The sequence below is a fragment of the Gasterosteus aculeatus genome, chromosome 1, assembly GCF_964276395.1.
Source record: "Gasterosteus aculeatus chromosome 1, fGasAcu3.hap1.1, whole genome shotgun sequence".
NCBI classification, from domain to species: Eukaryota; Metazoa; Chordata; class Actinopteri; order Perciformes; family Gasterosteidae; genus Gasterosteus; species Gasterosteus aculeatus.
In genome coordinates, this window is record NC_135688.1 from 3,746,560 (window position 1) to 3,760,334 (window position 13,775).

At 43.5% G+C, this 13,775-nt stretch overlaps 1 protein-coding gene across 4 annotated transcripts; it reads right to left on the reverse strand.

The window, feature by feature from the left end:
* Nucleotides 1-18: 18 nt before the first annotated feature.
* On the reverse strand, nucleotides 19-12,392 carry LOC120826816 (von Willebrand factor A domain-containing protein 5A). 4 transcript variants are annotated; one of them, XM_078108052.1, is made up of 22 exons: nucleotides 11,735-12,392; nucleotides 10,974-11,021; nucleotides 10,559-10,761; nucleotides 10,256-10,478; nucleotides 9,951-10,126; nucleotides 9,746-9,860; nucleotides 9,499-9,647; nucleotides 9,322-9,410; nucleotides 6,124-6,268; nucleotides 5,643-5,722; nucleotides 5,440-5,554; nucleotides 5,200-5,358; nucleotides 4,849-4,952; nucleotides 4,293-4,513; nucleotides 4,118-4,162; nucleotides 3,852-3,899; nucleotides 2,956-2,997; nucleotides 2,750-2,794; nucleotides 1,645-1,668; nucleotides 859-1,007; nucleotides 592-715; nucleotides 19-249 (listed from the first exon to the last, which is right to left on the reverse strand). In XM_078108052.1, the coding sequence occupies exons 2-22, from the start codon at nucleotides 11,017-11,019 to the stop codon at nucleotides 170-172; spliced, it is 2,382 nt and encodes a 793-aa protein (XP_077964178.1). In that variant the 5' UTR covers nucleotides 11,020-11,021; nucleotides 11,735-12,392; the 3' UTR covers nucleotides 19-169. The 4 variants fall into 4 exon arrangements, with proteins under 4 accessions (XP_077964178.1, XP_077964188.1, XP_077964193.1 ...); XM_078108062.1 differs by lacking the exon at nucleotides 3,852-3,899; XM_078108067.1 differs by lacking the exons at nucleotides 2,750-2,794; nucleotides 2,956-2,997 and having other exon boundaries at nucleotides 11,735-11,972.
* Nucleotides 12,393-13,775: the final 1,383 nt, after the last annotated feature.

Consider the following 13,775-nt stretch of genomic DNA (forward strand, 5'->3'; position numbering starts at 1 on the left):
TAAAGCCACCAAAGAACATTGTTTTTCAAAATTGAGTTTAATTTAAAGTTGTTCTACACACTAGTTGACCTAAAATGGATTCATTGATTTTAAGTACACGATGGAGTGAATCTGCTTTGATGTACCAGAGGGGACCAATCCTGCAGGAGAAGCTCCTTAAATGAACACCTCAGAGCCCCACGGCGTCTTTCTGCACGTTGCAACCCAACAGAGCATTTCCTGCTTCCACACACTCTGTCACCAATGATGCTGCAGAAAAGAAAACACAGAACACGTCATCAGCAGACTGTGGATAAAGAGTCCCTGTTAAAAACAGAAAATCAATACTTCATTGTGATAAAGTGGGTGACAACTCACCTTTGTCCCCATGTTAGTCTGTGTTTTGGATACTTACCATACTCTTGTTAAGGTTAACTGATTAGGTTTATTTGTCTTCTTTGTACATTTGTTTAATGGTACGTGAACCAGGAACCTTCTTTTTTACAAATATAAACCCTTATGATATCAGGACAAAGTCTTGCTTGGCTGCCTCCTACCAATTCCAGAAGTCACTCAGTTTTGGCATCCTGACATTCATTTAGTACTTTTTACCTGTCTGAGCTCGCAGCCAGGACACAGCCTTCATAGACAGAAGCTCCCACTCCTCCTGAGCATCCATCTTGAAACCATGAAGCCAGATCAGAGCCAGAATGGTGGCCCACACGTCCCGCTTCACCTAATTCAACAAAACAAACAATGCAAAATGGAATAGAACCCAACGGGGAAAACAAAGTTAAAGAGAACAGAGGATTCAGCACCAAGGGCAACATTGAACAGTCCCATTATTAACCAACGTTATTGTCATTGACAGCAACCCACCGATGCAGGCTTGGGCTTCTCCACCTCCTCGCTGGTCTTCCCCAGTGCAGCAGCCAGATGTGGATCCAGCAACCAGCAGCCAGACGCCTTCTGCAGGGAGACCAGCTGCAGCAAAGGGTCTCTGGGGGGCTGTTTGGGCCGACAGCTTTCTGAGGAAGAGATCAGAGTGAAAATATAAACATCCCTCTGGCTCATTGTACTGAGAGTGATCAATTTGGTTTAGTAATTTCTATTGTTCTTTTCCTATTTGATACTGATGAAGTATATTATTAGTATATATATATATTTTAGAGGAACGACATATGAGGGAATTATTCAAAAAAATAAAAATGTGACACGCAAAGATGGAAAACACTGACCCAATAATAATAATGTTCTGCTAAGTATCTATATGTTTTGGATGATAAAAAGTATGGCTGTCAAACTAAACGCGTTCTATTATTATTCACATTATTAATATTATTTAATATTGATCAAGCTGCTCAAATGTGTGTAGTTTTGTGTTTAAAATAACATTAACAATTATACAACAGTGTCTGAAATACACGTTTTCTGAAGTGATTACTCATTACTTGTAAGATTTAGTCTAATAGCCACTAATGGAGATTAGTTAATTTCAAAATGTGTGATTAATTAGTTAATTTCTCTTAATCTATTGACAGCACAAATAAAAAGTTTAAATTTAAAGCCAGAAAATCACCGAGCGTATTAAAATTCACCCAGAGGGGAACATGAGTGAAACAAAAGACGACAGTCAGCATGCGTGTGCTAAATAACGCTACTTACCAAGTGTGTCACTTTGGTCCATCACTTAAAGAAAAAAAGAGATGTGGAACGTTATACAACAGCAACAACAGACGAATTCCTCACGCGATGTTGCTCCTAAGCGGGCGGCAAAATTATTTTAGACAAGTAACAACAACGCGCCAAGCGACCGGAGCTACTTGCGTTATGTGTGTTGAGATTGAGTCCTGGTTATAACTTTAAAACAACAATGAATAACCGACAACAAACAGGGTAAAACACCACGACACAACGGCTTGTGACACATAAACAATTTGTAACACTAATAATTGTACATTAATAAGAAATTACCCCGCCGAACTGCATGCTGGGTACAGCTCACAACAACAGGTAACGTTAACTCTGTTGGTTACGTGACAACACGGAAAGAGCATAAAGGAGGGAGACCCGAGATGCACCAACACAACTTGTGCCCAAGAGAGGAGCTGTGTCTGTTTGAAGGGTTTTGGAAAATCTGACATAAGTTACATCAGAAAACGATGTATTGCAAAGTCTCCCGAGTCTCTGGTGGCAACACTAGCAGCCACAACAAGCTAACACGCTAAATAGCTAACGAGCTAACAAGCTAACTCCCCCAGGCCAGTTTCTAGCGCAAACAGCTGTTTACAGCCACAACAAGCTAACACGCTAACACGCTAACAAGCTAACTCGTCGGCCAGTTGTGGGCAATTTGGTCAGCGGGCGGCCCGATCTTTTTCGGGGGTCAATTAATTAATGTGTTTACTTGAAAAAGCAATACCGTGATATACCGGGACACCTCAGAATCTTTTTTAATACCGTGATATGGATTTCTGGCCATACCGTGCGGCCCTTTAAGGATTCAGTACATTTAAAATGATTGCACACATGCCACAGTGTAGCCACACGCAGCGCAGCCTTCATCGCATGCTGCACTAGACAATCACGTCTTTCTTATGTCAATTACCCCCAAAACAGGGGCCAAAATAACTCCTACTGTTCATACATTCATTCATTATCACATTGAAGAAGCAAGCAGAGAAATTGTGCCACAGAAACTTGTCGTCTTCTATTTAAATTTTAGTCTATTCATACAAATTCAATCAGATCTTTTTAGATTTATACTTACTAGGAGACATCTGAGGAAGCTCCGGCATACCACCTGCCCTCTGCCCTTTGAGATAATAAAAACACAGCGGGAGGTCAAGACATCTTAATAACTAAACCAAAAATACCTTGTTACAATTATTATTGTAGAAATACACAGGTATGCGATTAACTCCGATCCAGATTTGTTGTACTTCATCATAGAACATTAACACAGGTTTTACTTACTCTTCTTCTTACAGGTCTTTTGACCAAAGGCAGGCCCCATCACTTTGGGATGAAAAAAAGAAATTGATGTAAATATTTATACAAGGAAGGATAATAAGGAAGGAACCCAAATTGTAAGATTTGGACATTCTCAAAGTGTTAACCACTTCAGGAGAAAGCAGAGTATAAAGAAAAGAGCAGCAACAGCGACACTGGTGCAGCTAGTGGATGGAACTTAATCATTAAATGCCTTTGGCACAACCTAATGTGGTAATTTACAAATATGATCTACTTTAATGTGCAGATACCAGCCGTTTGAATAGCTGTTCACGGTACGTCGGCTACAGACGCTGACGTCAGGCTGCGTGTCGCCATTACGCGGTTGTCGATGTGAGGTTGAAAATGCAAAGAAGATGGTGAAGTGCAAATCTAACGACAAGTGGATGGAAGAGGATGCATTTAGGAGGTGATTGGCGCCGATTGAAAACAACAATGAGGCAATGTGTAAACTATGCAAAAAGACCTTTTCATTAGGGACCACGGGGCTCAAAGCCGTCGAGTCGCACATGAAAGGAGGAAAGCACCGGCGATACGTTGCAGCAGCTAGCCATAGCGGGGCCAGGTTAATCCCTGCATTGTTTGCAGCACGACGTTACAAGTTCAGACGCCACCTCTCAGTCGGCTGTAACAAGTGTGTGTTAAAAGAGTTTCTATTTCCATTATAGGAGGCAATAAATTGCGTATTCCAAAGAAATTGTGACATTTTGGGGTCTCAAATTATATTTTTTGAGGTCTTAAAAAGCATTACATTTTTCTTTTGAAATGGTGCAAGAACCCAGGTAATCTGCCGGATTGAACATTTAAGACGATGCAGTTTTGTTTACATCCATTTAGTCTATTTATAGAAATACACTTACTAGGAGACATCTGAGGAAGCTGCGCCATATCACAAGACATCACAGGCACTTTGAGATCATAAAAACACAGCGTGAGGTGAAGACATGAGCCATGCTAAGAACCAAACCAAAAATATAGACATAACTACTGGATTTTTACGTTATTACGTTACTACTAGTTCAAATAGTTTAAAATATCTCAAAAGTGTGTAGAAAAACACAAGTATGCTTTTCTCTCCAATTCAGATTTGTTGAGGTTTACTCACATTAGGACAGATTTTACCTACTTCTCATCGAACAGGGCGCCATAAAAACCTTGCAGGCCATCATCCCTTTGAGATTAACAAAAAAGAAATTGATGTTGAGATTTGAGCCGAGACAATAACTAAACAAACATTGTCTACATTAATTTTCATTCATGGTCAGCTGTATTTCTGTTATATTTCTATGGAAATGACTCACTGGGTGTTGGAATCGTTCTGCGCAGCAGAGGTCCTTGAATAGCTTCGCTGTTGGATTTGTTGACGGCAATGAAGGCGGTGAAGACACTGCTCACTCCTGATTGGACGCTGAGGTCCACCACCTTCTTCTTCCCTCCTGCGTCTTCCTGTCCTCCAGGCTCTCTCACCTCCATCTCCAGAGAGCGGATCACGGTCCGAGCGGCCAACCTGTGGACCGTTAGTCTGCAGAGACAAAACACAGATTTACAAAATTATAATACACATACTAATTATTTCTTTTAGGGTTCATGTACGTCCAGGAGTGAAAAGAACAAAGAGATTCTACAGGGATTCTAAATGATTACGTTCGAGGCCGCTCTGCACATTGTGTGCGTCAGCCACTGAGCAGATCTTTAATGCATCAGTGCAATACTCTCTTAACAGACAGTTCCTTGGTTCTCACTCCTCGCTAAAGTCAAAGAGCTCCTCTTTCTTCGGTCCTTTGATTTGATCTCAATAATGAAAATGAACTCAACATTTGTGAGGACAGGACCCAATGCATAATTGTGCTGCTTTACCCAGAGTCCTCTGCAGGTTTGAGACTGAAGTGGAGCTGGGTCTGAGAGGGATGACCTGCCAGGCTGTACGCCACCGTCACACAGCCCTCTGACGCCTCCGAACTCTGAGGAAACATCAGTGTCACAAACCATTTCATCCATCATCGCTCACCTGACAAATCAAACCAGAGAGTAGTTCCACTATAAGATGGAATTTTATTTGCTGTTTTTAATTGTCTTTTAATTCCTGCATTTTATTTCACTTTATTGTATGAAATGTTATGATGTGAAGCACTTTGAGTCTGCCTTGTGTATAAAAAGCGCTATACAAATAAAATTGCCTTGCCTTGCCTCAGATGGTGGCGCTCCTACCTGTCCAGTGAACTGGGCGTAAACCAGTGACCTTTGACCCTGGAAAACTGCTGCGATCGGTGGAGAGAGAGCGGTGACAGAGACTCCGCTCGGCAGATCCCACTTGACTGAGACGTCCACCACAGACGGTTGCAGAGCGAACCGCAGCGACTGCATCACCTGGTGAGTAAGAACCATTTAAGTAATCATGTTATGGTGGTGATTTGATTTTCCATTGACATGAAGGCAGCGGTGTGTTACTTTGGGCTGCATCCTGTCGGCCCCTGTGATGAACTGAGCGTGGCCTCCTCCTTCTTTGGCCAACCCGTTGATGAGAGCAGAACTGGCCCCTTCCCCGATCCCAAAGGAGAAACACCTACAACACAGTGGGCTGGTTTTTACACACCCAGCACCTAAACATGGGACTTATTTTAGCAATTGTGTTGATCTTCTTGTTTTTTAACCTGTGGGAGGCTGAATTCTGCTTCACCAGATTTATGACTTCTTTTGTGTTCCCCACCTCTCCGTCAGTAAAGACAAATAGCTGATGAGGAGAGTTCACACAAAGTTACACACAGCAACAATGGGAAAAACACACAGCATGCGTTGAGTCATCCAAACGTATTTCTCAAAGAGACGTGTTTCATTGCTGTTTTAGTGTGTGTGTGTGTGTGTGTGTGTGTGTGTGTGTGTGTGTGTGTGTGTGTGTGTGTGTGTGTGTGTGTGTGTGTGTGTAACTTGTCGAGGGTTGATTGGGAATGAAGGGCGGTCTGTAAATGTGTTTAGGTGGTTTTCTATGGTAAATTCTTAAGAACAAGGTGCAGCAAGAATGAATGTGTTAAAAAAACAAACCGTAGCAGGTTCTGGCTAAACCGGATGATTCTCTGATGATCTACAAAGATACTTTTACAACCTGTTCAACAAGTGTGTGTGTGTGTGTTTTACTTGTCGAGGTTGACTGGGAATGGAGGGCTGTCTGTAGATGTGTTTAAGTGGCTCAAGGATCTCAGTTCCTCCCAGATTAGCCTCCATCTCTTCCACTTTATTCAGAGCCTCTTCCATGGTCTTCTGGTTGTAGTCTTCACTCTTACTGCAGCCAGAAACACACAAACTTTACAGCATACAGATGATCTACAATCCTTAAACATAAGCATGCCTTCATTATAGGATTAATTCATTATCAATTATTGGGGGAGGACATTTCAAAACTTTGACCTTAACAATAGTCAGTGGTTACACCGTGGTGATTTAAGCAATAAGGTAGCTAAATAAGCAGCTAAAGTACTGCCTCAAGTACCTTGTTGCTTTTATAATACAGTTCTCAGCAAAATTAGAAATAGTACGTAAATAGCTGCCATTCAGCACAAAATAGTTGTAGACACCAAACAGTGAGCCGCTTCGCTCTCCTACGTCCTCATCCTTCCGGACCTCTCTGCTGCATTTGACACAGTCAACCACCAGATCCTTATTTCCTCCCTTCAGGAACTTAACCTACCGGGTATCCTGGAGAGGATCTGTGTCGGAACCTTGTCCTCTTACTACGGGAGTTCCTCAGGGTTCCGTCCTGGGTCCCCTCCTCTTCTTGCTCTACACAAACTCTCTCGGAGCTGTCATTCGCTCGCATGGCTTCTCCTAGCACAGCTATGCCGATGACACACAACTAATTCTCTCCTTCCCTCCCTCGGACACCCAGGTGGCGGCACGGATCTCTGCCTGTCTGACTGACATCTCTCAGTGGATGTCTGCCCACGACCTGAAAATCAACCCCGACAAGACTGAACTACTTCTCTTTCCAGGGAAAGACTCTCCGAGGCAGGACTTGACTGTCAACTTTGGCAACTCCGTGTTAACGCCCACTTTAACCACAAGGAACCTCGGCATCACAATCGACAGCCAACTCTCCCTGACTCCCAACATCACATCCTGTAGATACACGCTCTACAACATCAGGAGAATACGTCCTCTTCTCACTCAGAAGGCTGCCCAGGTACTGATTCAGGCTCTTGTCATCTCACGCCTGGACTACTGCAACTCGCTCCTGGCTGGTCTCCCTGCTACCGCCATTCCACCTCTGCAGCTCATCCAGAATGCAGCAGCTCGACTGGTCTTTAACCTTCCGAAATTCTCCCACACTACTCCACTCCTGCGCTCTCTTCACTGGCTACCGGTCACGGGTCCAGCTTACATCCAGGACATGGTGAAACCCTACATCCCGACCCGAACTCTCCGCTTTGCATCTGCTAAACTGCTCGTTCCTCCCTCACTGAGAGCAAAACACTCGACTAGATCACGACTCTTTGCTGTCCTTGCGCCGAAATGGTGGAACGAGCTCTCTGAAGACATCAGGACCGCAGAGAGCCTTCACATCTTCCGCCGCAAACTAAAGACACACCTCTTCAGACTCTACCTCGACTAAAAGACTAACAAATTGTAGCACTTAAATTGTACTTGTAACGTCACTCATCTATAGCAAATTGTAAAATTGGCTTATTTGAGGAAATTGCACTTTCTTGTTTCTTGTTCTTCTGAGTTTGTACCCTTGTGGTTGAATGCACTTATTGTAAGTCGCTTTGGATAAAAGCGTCAGCTAAATGACATGTAATGTAATGTAAAGAAAAGCAAATAGTCCCCGTACGTGCATGAACTAAAAACAAATGTCAACTAACTGTTGCGCAAAATCTAACCTGTTACTTTGAGTGTGCAGTGAAATGGAACACGCAGGTCAATGTGAAGAGCAACTGTACATTATCGCTCAATAATGAACCCTGTGACTCACTGTCAACCAATCAGAACGCTGGATTTCATCTACCCGTATTATAAAATAGTTATAAACAGTGGCGGCTGGTCCATAGAGGACAGCGGGCGTGGCCCCACAGTGAGCAATGGAAAAAAAAAGGAAAAAGTTTTAATTTTTGTTGTTTATTAATATGAAAATACATTTTACAATTAGTCAATATTTGAGTTTTTGTGATTTTGAAACGTGGATTATATACCTGATCATATTTGTAAATTAAGATATCTGTATAAATGTATGCTTTTCCTTTCTCCGCTGGGCTCAGGCCGTGTCCCAAAGGCGGCGGGTCTAAAAGCAGTTAGTCAAGTTAATGAGTGACATTATAACGCTGTATATTTGCGCACCGCACACGTGACGTCGGCGTATTAAAGTTAACATCGCTACGCAGCTGCGACGCACACAAGACTGCGGCGAGGACACACAACCAGGACATGGATGAAAACAGGGACATTTTATCTAAAATAATTAATTGTGTTGCGTTTTTGGGGGCTTTGGAGTTGGTCTTTCCTCAACACAATGTTTAGGATTCGATATAAATGAATTTATCCTTTAATATAATATGTTTATTATATTATATTTAGAATAGTTACGATTATGGTAGTTATATTCTGAATTGAATTTAGTATTGAATCATTCTGGGATGTGTCAGGATCTCCGATCCCAACGGGTTGGTTGATGAGAAGAATCGCAGCACGTTGATCAATTAAAGTCAAAAAGTTAACATTTATTTAGAAGAGAAAAAGATTACATGAGCAATTCTCCGCAGATATCTGGCTCTAACTATTCCTTGCAAGCAGGAGGTCCAACACACCAGCACGTATCTCAGCGCTCGGTGTAATGGCGTCCCCGAGCAGTAAAAACGCTGAGTTTTTATACACATGTGAAGGACATTCTCCATGCCAGCTACGAGAAGCTGCAAAGCAGGTTGAGATAAGAACCCAGGTGAAGCTGAGGGTAGCACACACACACAAGATCCTCCTCAGTGGCCGGTCCAAATCATAATTAATTGACATAAAGTAAAAACGTGGATCCGGAACCTTCGTACCGAATACGATATGAACCAAGGCCATGAACAGAAGTCCTTTGTTTTGAAGCGTCTATGAGCTCGAGTTGACCGCCCTCCCTTCTCAGGACACAGCTGCAAAGCAACATTTTGTATCATGCTGCTCTTTGCACATCAGGGTCAAATACAGAACACTTGAGACACGGCTTTAGCACAAAACAATGTTATAACATATTTTACCAGTACATGCATTTTCTGAAACTGATTGTCTGGCCCTACCAAAAAAAATAAATCCACCAGCCACCACTGGTCATAAATCACACTTTTGTTGGACTAAGTGACTCACGGGAAGATGTGTTCAAAGCTGGACCCGAAACTGTAGATGTTGAAATAGCAGCCGAGCGGCAGGCTCTTCAACAGGAGCAGCAGAGTGTCCTTAAGGGAGGAGAATAAGATGAGGGTCACTTTGTGAGAGACAGACATTATAAATGTGTTCATGAGAGGAATAAGACATAATTAGTACCCTGGCATTCTTTATACGCTCTCCATGCATACTGCCAGATCGATCCAATAAGAAGACAAACTCTCCAGATGAAGCCACTGAAGACATCACAGCCTGAGGGAACTCTGGGTACAGGCTCAGCATCACTACTGAATCACCCATCAGAGAGCCTGAACACAGAGGAAATGATCATGCATCTGTCTTTTTATTATTCATCCCAACACATTACAACTCCATACTACATGTATCAGTTTAAATGTAAACTCACCAGGCTGGGAAGAGGCCTGTCCTGCCTCCACCATCGCAGAGGGCTGGTGGGTGTCTTTGTAATAAATCAGCAGTTCAACATCTCTGTCAAACTTGTGTCCTGCAGCCAACTTGACCTGCAGTTCACCAGACAAACATCACAAGTCATTACCAATACATCTCTTCTTCTCCGTGATGGAAACATTCATCAGCAGCACTCTACCTACCGTGGCCTGGGTTTGCTCTGTGTTGAGGTACTGCAGAGGGTCCAGGGGAGAGCTGGACTCTACTTTGGAGACAGGACGAGGAGAGGACACTCGGGCAGAGAAAGACAGAGTGTAGGGCACTAGAGAGGCTGGAACAGAGGTCACCCGGACGTTGGACCCTTCACTACCAACGCTCCCTGTCAATGAGGTAAAAACGTTCAGATATGAAGCCCAAGACAACAAGGGGCCATTGACGTGTACAGGTGTGTTGTGCTCCAAGTTGAAGCTTGAGGGCTCCTGAAGAAGCTGCTGGCTGCTTTTCCTACCCTGAGGTTGGTAGCGAGGGTTGAGCACAGCGGGCAGTAGGAACCTCAGCCCTTCATCGGCCTGCACAGCCAGCTCAGTGACGTACTCCAGCCTGATGGAGGCGCTCTCTCCTGGAGGCAGACTGCCCACACTCAGAGAGAATACATCTGGACTCTGCTCGCTCTCCTCCAACAGGAAGGCCTGCTGACCGGAGCTCAGAGCGTCGTCGTACTCCTCACGGGCCTGAAACACAGAAAGCACGAGTGAAACACTGGCTGCGTTTCACAGCTCCTTTGAGAGAAGGTCGTTGCTGTGCAGCTCACCTCCTGTTTCTCCTTCACCTCCGCCACTATCTCCGTCTGTCCAACAGTGGCGCTGAAATGACAGACGGCAGCATCTCCAGGCAGGGGGAAGACAAAGACAGCCTCCAGTGGTTTGTCTTCCTGGTTGTGGTAGTTCAGAGTGGAGACCACAGTAGCCACGTGGTCCTTCACCTCCAGCTCCACCTCCACGCTCTTCAGAGGAACTGAGCGAGCAGCAGATGGAAACACAGTGAACACAACATGCTTTCCTACGTTGTTAAAGTTTATTCTTTACTGAACTGTTGTTTCCGCTGCATCAGAAGACCTGAAAAACCAAGAAGTGCATCCTGCCTCCAATAGTGTGCAAAGCAGGATGAAATTGGACAATAGAAATGTCTTTTATATTTGAAGTACAAAGAATGATGGAGGTTCGTACCTGGTTCCTTCTGAGAGGTTATTAGACCACAGCAGCTCACCATCATACCTGTGCAACAATCAAAGAGGACGTTTGAGGGCTTCATGCTGCTGGGGTGGATGGTAACAACAGCTACTGGACATTCTGCAGCGAGCAAGGTACGCTTTTATAAAAACAACTAATCATCCATTATATATATTTGTATAGAATTCAAAAGTCTGGACACACCTTCACTTGAAATAGAAGGTGTGTCAAAACCTTCGACTGGTAGGCTACTGTATGAATCCTACCAGAAGATTGAAGCTAAAAATACAATTAAGAAAATAAAGAATACATTTTGCAAATGTATTGACAAGATAACGAATGTCAAAAACGGTAATTAATAACACAAACACACGTTTCCTCCCACGCTGCTCTCTGTGCTGCGCCCTTCTTCGTTCATTCTGCGTCTTCATTGTTTAGCTGAGTTTTATTAGAAAAACCCGTCTACACTCTTTTTTTATCAAATGGATCTGGATAACTGTTTGCTTAATGTTATTGCGGAGACTAAAACTAGATTTCCACGACGGGAAATGACCAAATACAACGATAACAATCCGGTGTTTATTTAAGGTATTTTATTCTTTCAATGTCTTTATAAAGCATCGCGGTATTCCAGTAAAGTTCCTTCAGAAATCCAAAACCAATGATACACAAACAGTATCCAGACTCAATTCGGATTGCGCAGTGTTGTAGTCAGCAGACTATTTATCTAAATAAACACACAGCAGACTAACTCTTACCTCTGAGGATGGATCTCCACGCGACAGTTTCAGAAGTTTCCTCTTGTAAATATCCGGAGACAACTTGCGAGGTTTCTAAAGCAGAACGATGTCAAGTGACAAACCAAAAAAGTTGAAAGTCACTTCCACCGGCTGCGCTGAAGCAGTGACGAGGGAGCGCCGACTGCAGTCGAGCCCGTCGAGCGCAGCAGCAACAACAGCCACGAGAACGCGCACGTTCACCACGGAGCGCGCGCGAGAGAGCGTGAAGGAAACGACTTCAAAATAAGAGCCCAGTCAACGCGATAAGCCACGTGACACATGGATTTACATTACATTACATTACATGTCATTTAGCTGACGCTTTTATCCAAAGCGACGTACAATAAGTGCATTCAACCATAGGGTACAAACTCAGGAGAACAAGAAACAAGAAAGTGCAATTTCCTCAAATAAGCCAATTTACAATTTGCTATAGATGAGTGACGTTACAAGTACAATTTAAGTGCTACAATTTGTTAGTCTTTAGTCGAGGTAGAGTCTGAAGAGGTGTGTCTTTAGTTTGTGGCGGAAGATGTGAAGGCTCTCTGCGGTCCTGATGTCTTCAGAGAGCTCGTTCCACCATTTCGGAGCAAGGACAGCGAAGAGTCGAGACCTAGTCGAGTGTTTTGCTCTCAGTGAGGGAGGGACGAGTAGTTTTGCAGATGCAGAGCGGAGAGTGCGGGTTGGGATGTAGGGTTTGACCATGTCCTGGATGTAAGCTGGACCCGATCCATTCACAGCATGGTACGTGAGCACCAATGTTTTGAACTGGATGCGGGCAGCCACCGGTAGCCACTGAAGAGAGCGCAGGAGTGGAGTAGTGTGGGAGAATTTCGGAAGGTTGAAGACCAGTCGAGCTGCTGCTGCATTTAATCGTAAAATAATACAATTATACGTTTAAGAAAAAATTGAATTGAAGAACAGTGCACTAATCAAATTCAGAAACTTCAAGGTTACATGACGAAATAGTTTTGATAATATATTTTGCTTTTCTGCCCTGTCTGTATTATATTTAACTATTTTATGTCAAATAATCAATAAAATCATTAGTTTAAAAAAACAATCTACTTGAATAGCATTGTATTTACTTTGTGAAGAAAATCATTTCCTTTTCTAACTTCTCGCCTGCAACTTGCTGTTGAATTGGTTAAAATAAAAATGGATCTGGGGAAGTGTAACCCTGGAACAATAGCTAAGTAATTACCAGCAAATTCATTGATTCTCTGCACTGTTTTAAATAACCTTCATCTTTGTGTAGCCGGGTGAAGTGGGGGCAGGGAGGTTTTTGGACTGCTAGATGGTCCGCACAGAGGGTGAGGGCGTACTGCCCCTTTAAGTACATGGGCATGAGTTCACGTGGGATTTGGAGCTGCAGAGCGCGACCTAGTGGCTACTAACACGACACAGTGTTAGCGGTTAGCATCGGAGCAGCGTTAGGGAAATACCTGTTCAGCGGGTCAGCGTAAGGGTTCTTACATTAATGAACCTGTCTCACCATGTAAATTGTGATTGATTGACTGTTACTGAGTGTATGTTCTTGGGTTGTGCACCTCTGCTTCGTTTAGAGGGGAGCAACAAGCTGCTGTGGGTTGAGGTCGCACGTGCATGGAGCCGTGCGCGCCGGCGCTTGAGTGAGTTTATTGTTTTCGGGACTTTTTGGAGGAACGACAAGGGTGTGGGGTTTGAACAGCATGAGACCGATGTGCATCTTCTTTGTTTCTGTTTAACAGGAAGGGGTCACTGCGGTTGTTTTTTATGTAACTGTTCGCTTCATGTAATTTCTAGCTTAAGGTAATTGTTAGCTCTATTCCATGACATCCTGTGCTAGTTAGTGAAGCGAAGCAACTGGTATTTGCTATTTGTACACTGTTCCAAGTGCCTCCTTAATTTGACACATTAAGGCTGTGCTCCAGGAGTGCAGTCGGGGGAAATAAAGAACCCACATTAAAGAGAAATGAATTTATCTTGGTGTCCTGTCATCATTTTAATCAGGCTACATTTGGATGAAGTATAAACTACA

Bases quoted from the DNA above. Each gene is read 5' to 3' on its own strand.
- LOC120826816 (XM_078108052.1), bottom strand. From the start codon at position 11,019: ATGATGGTGAGCTGCTGTGGTCTAATAACCTCTCAGAAGGAACCAG. The intron at 10,479-10,558 runs GTGAGCTGCACA...TCTGTGTTTCAG, and splicing joins AGGTGAAGGAGAAACAGGAG to GCCCGTGAGGAGTACGACGA. The intron at 9,411-9,498 runs GTACTAATTATG...TCCTCCCTTAAG, and splicing joins AGCGTATAAAGAATGCCAGG to GACACTCTGCTGCTCCTGTT.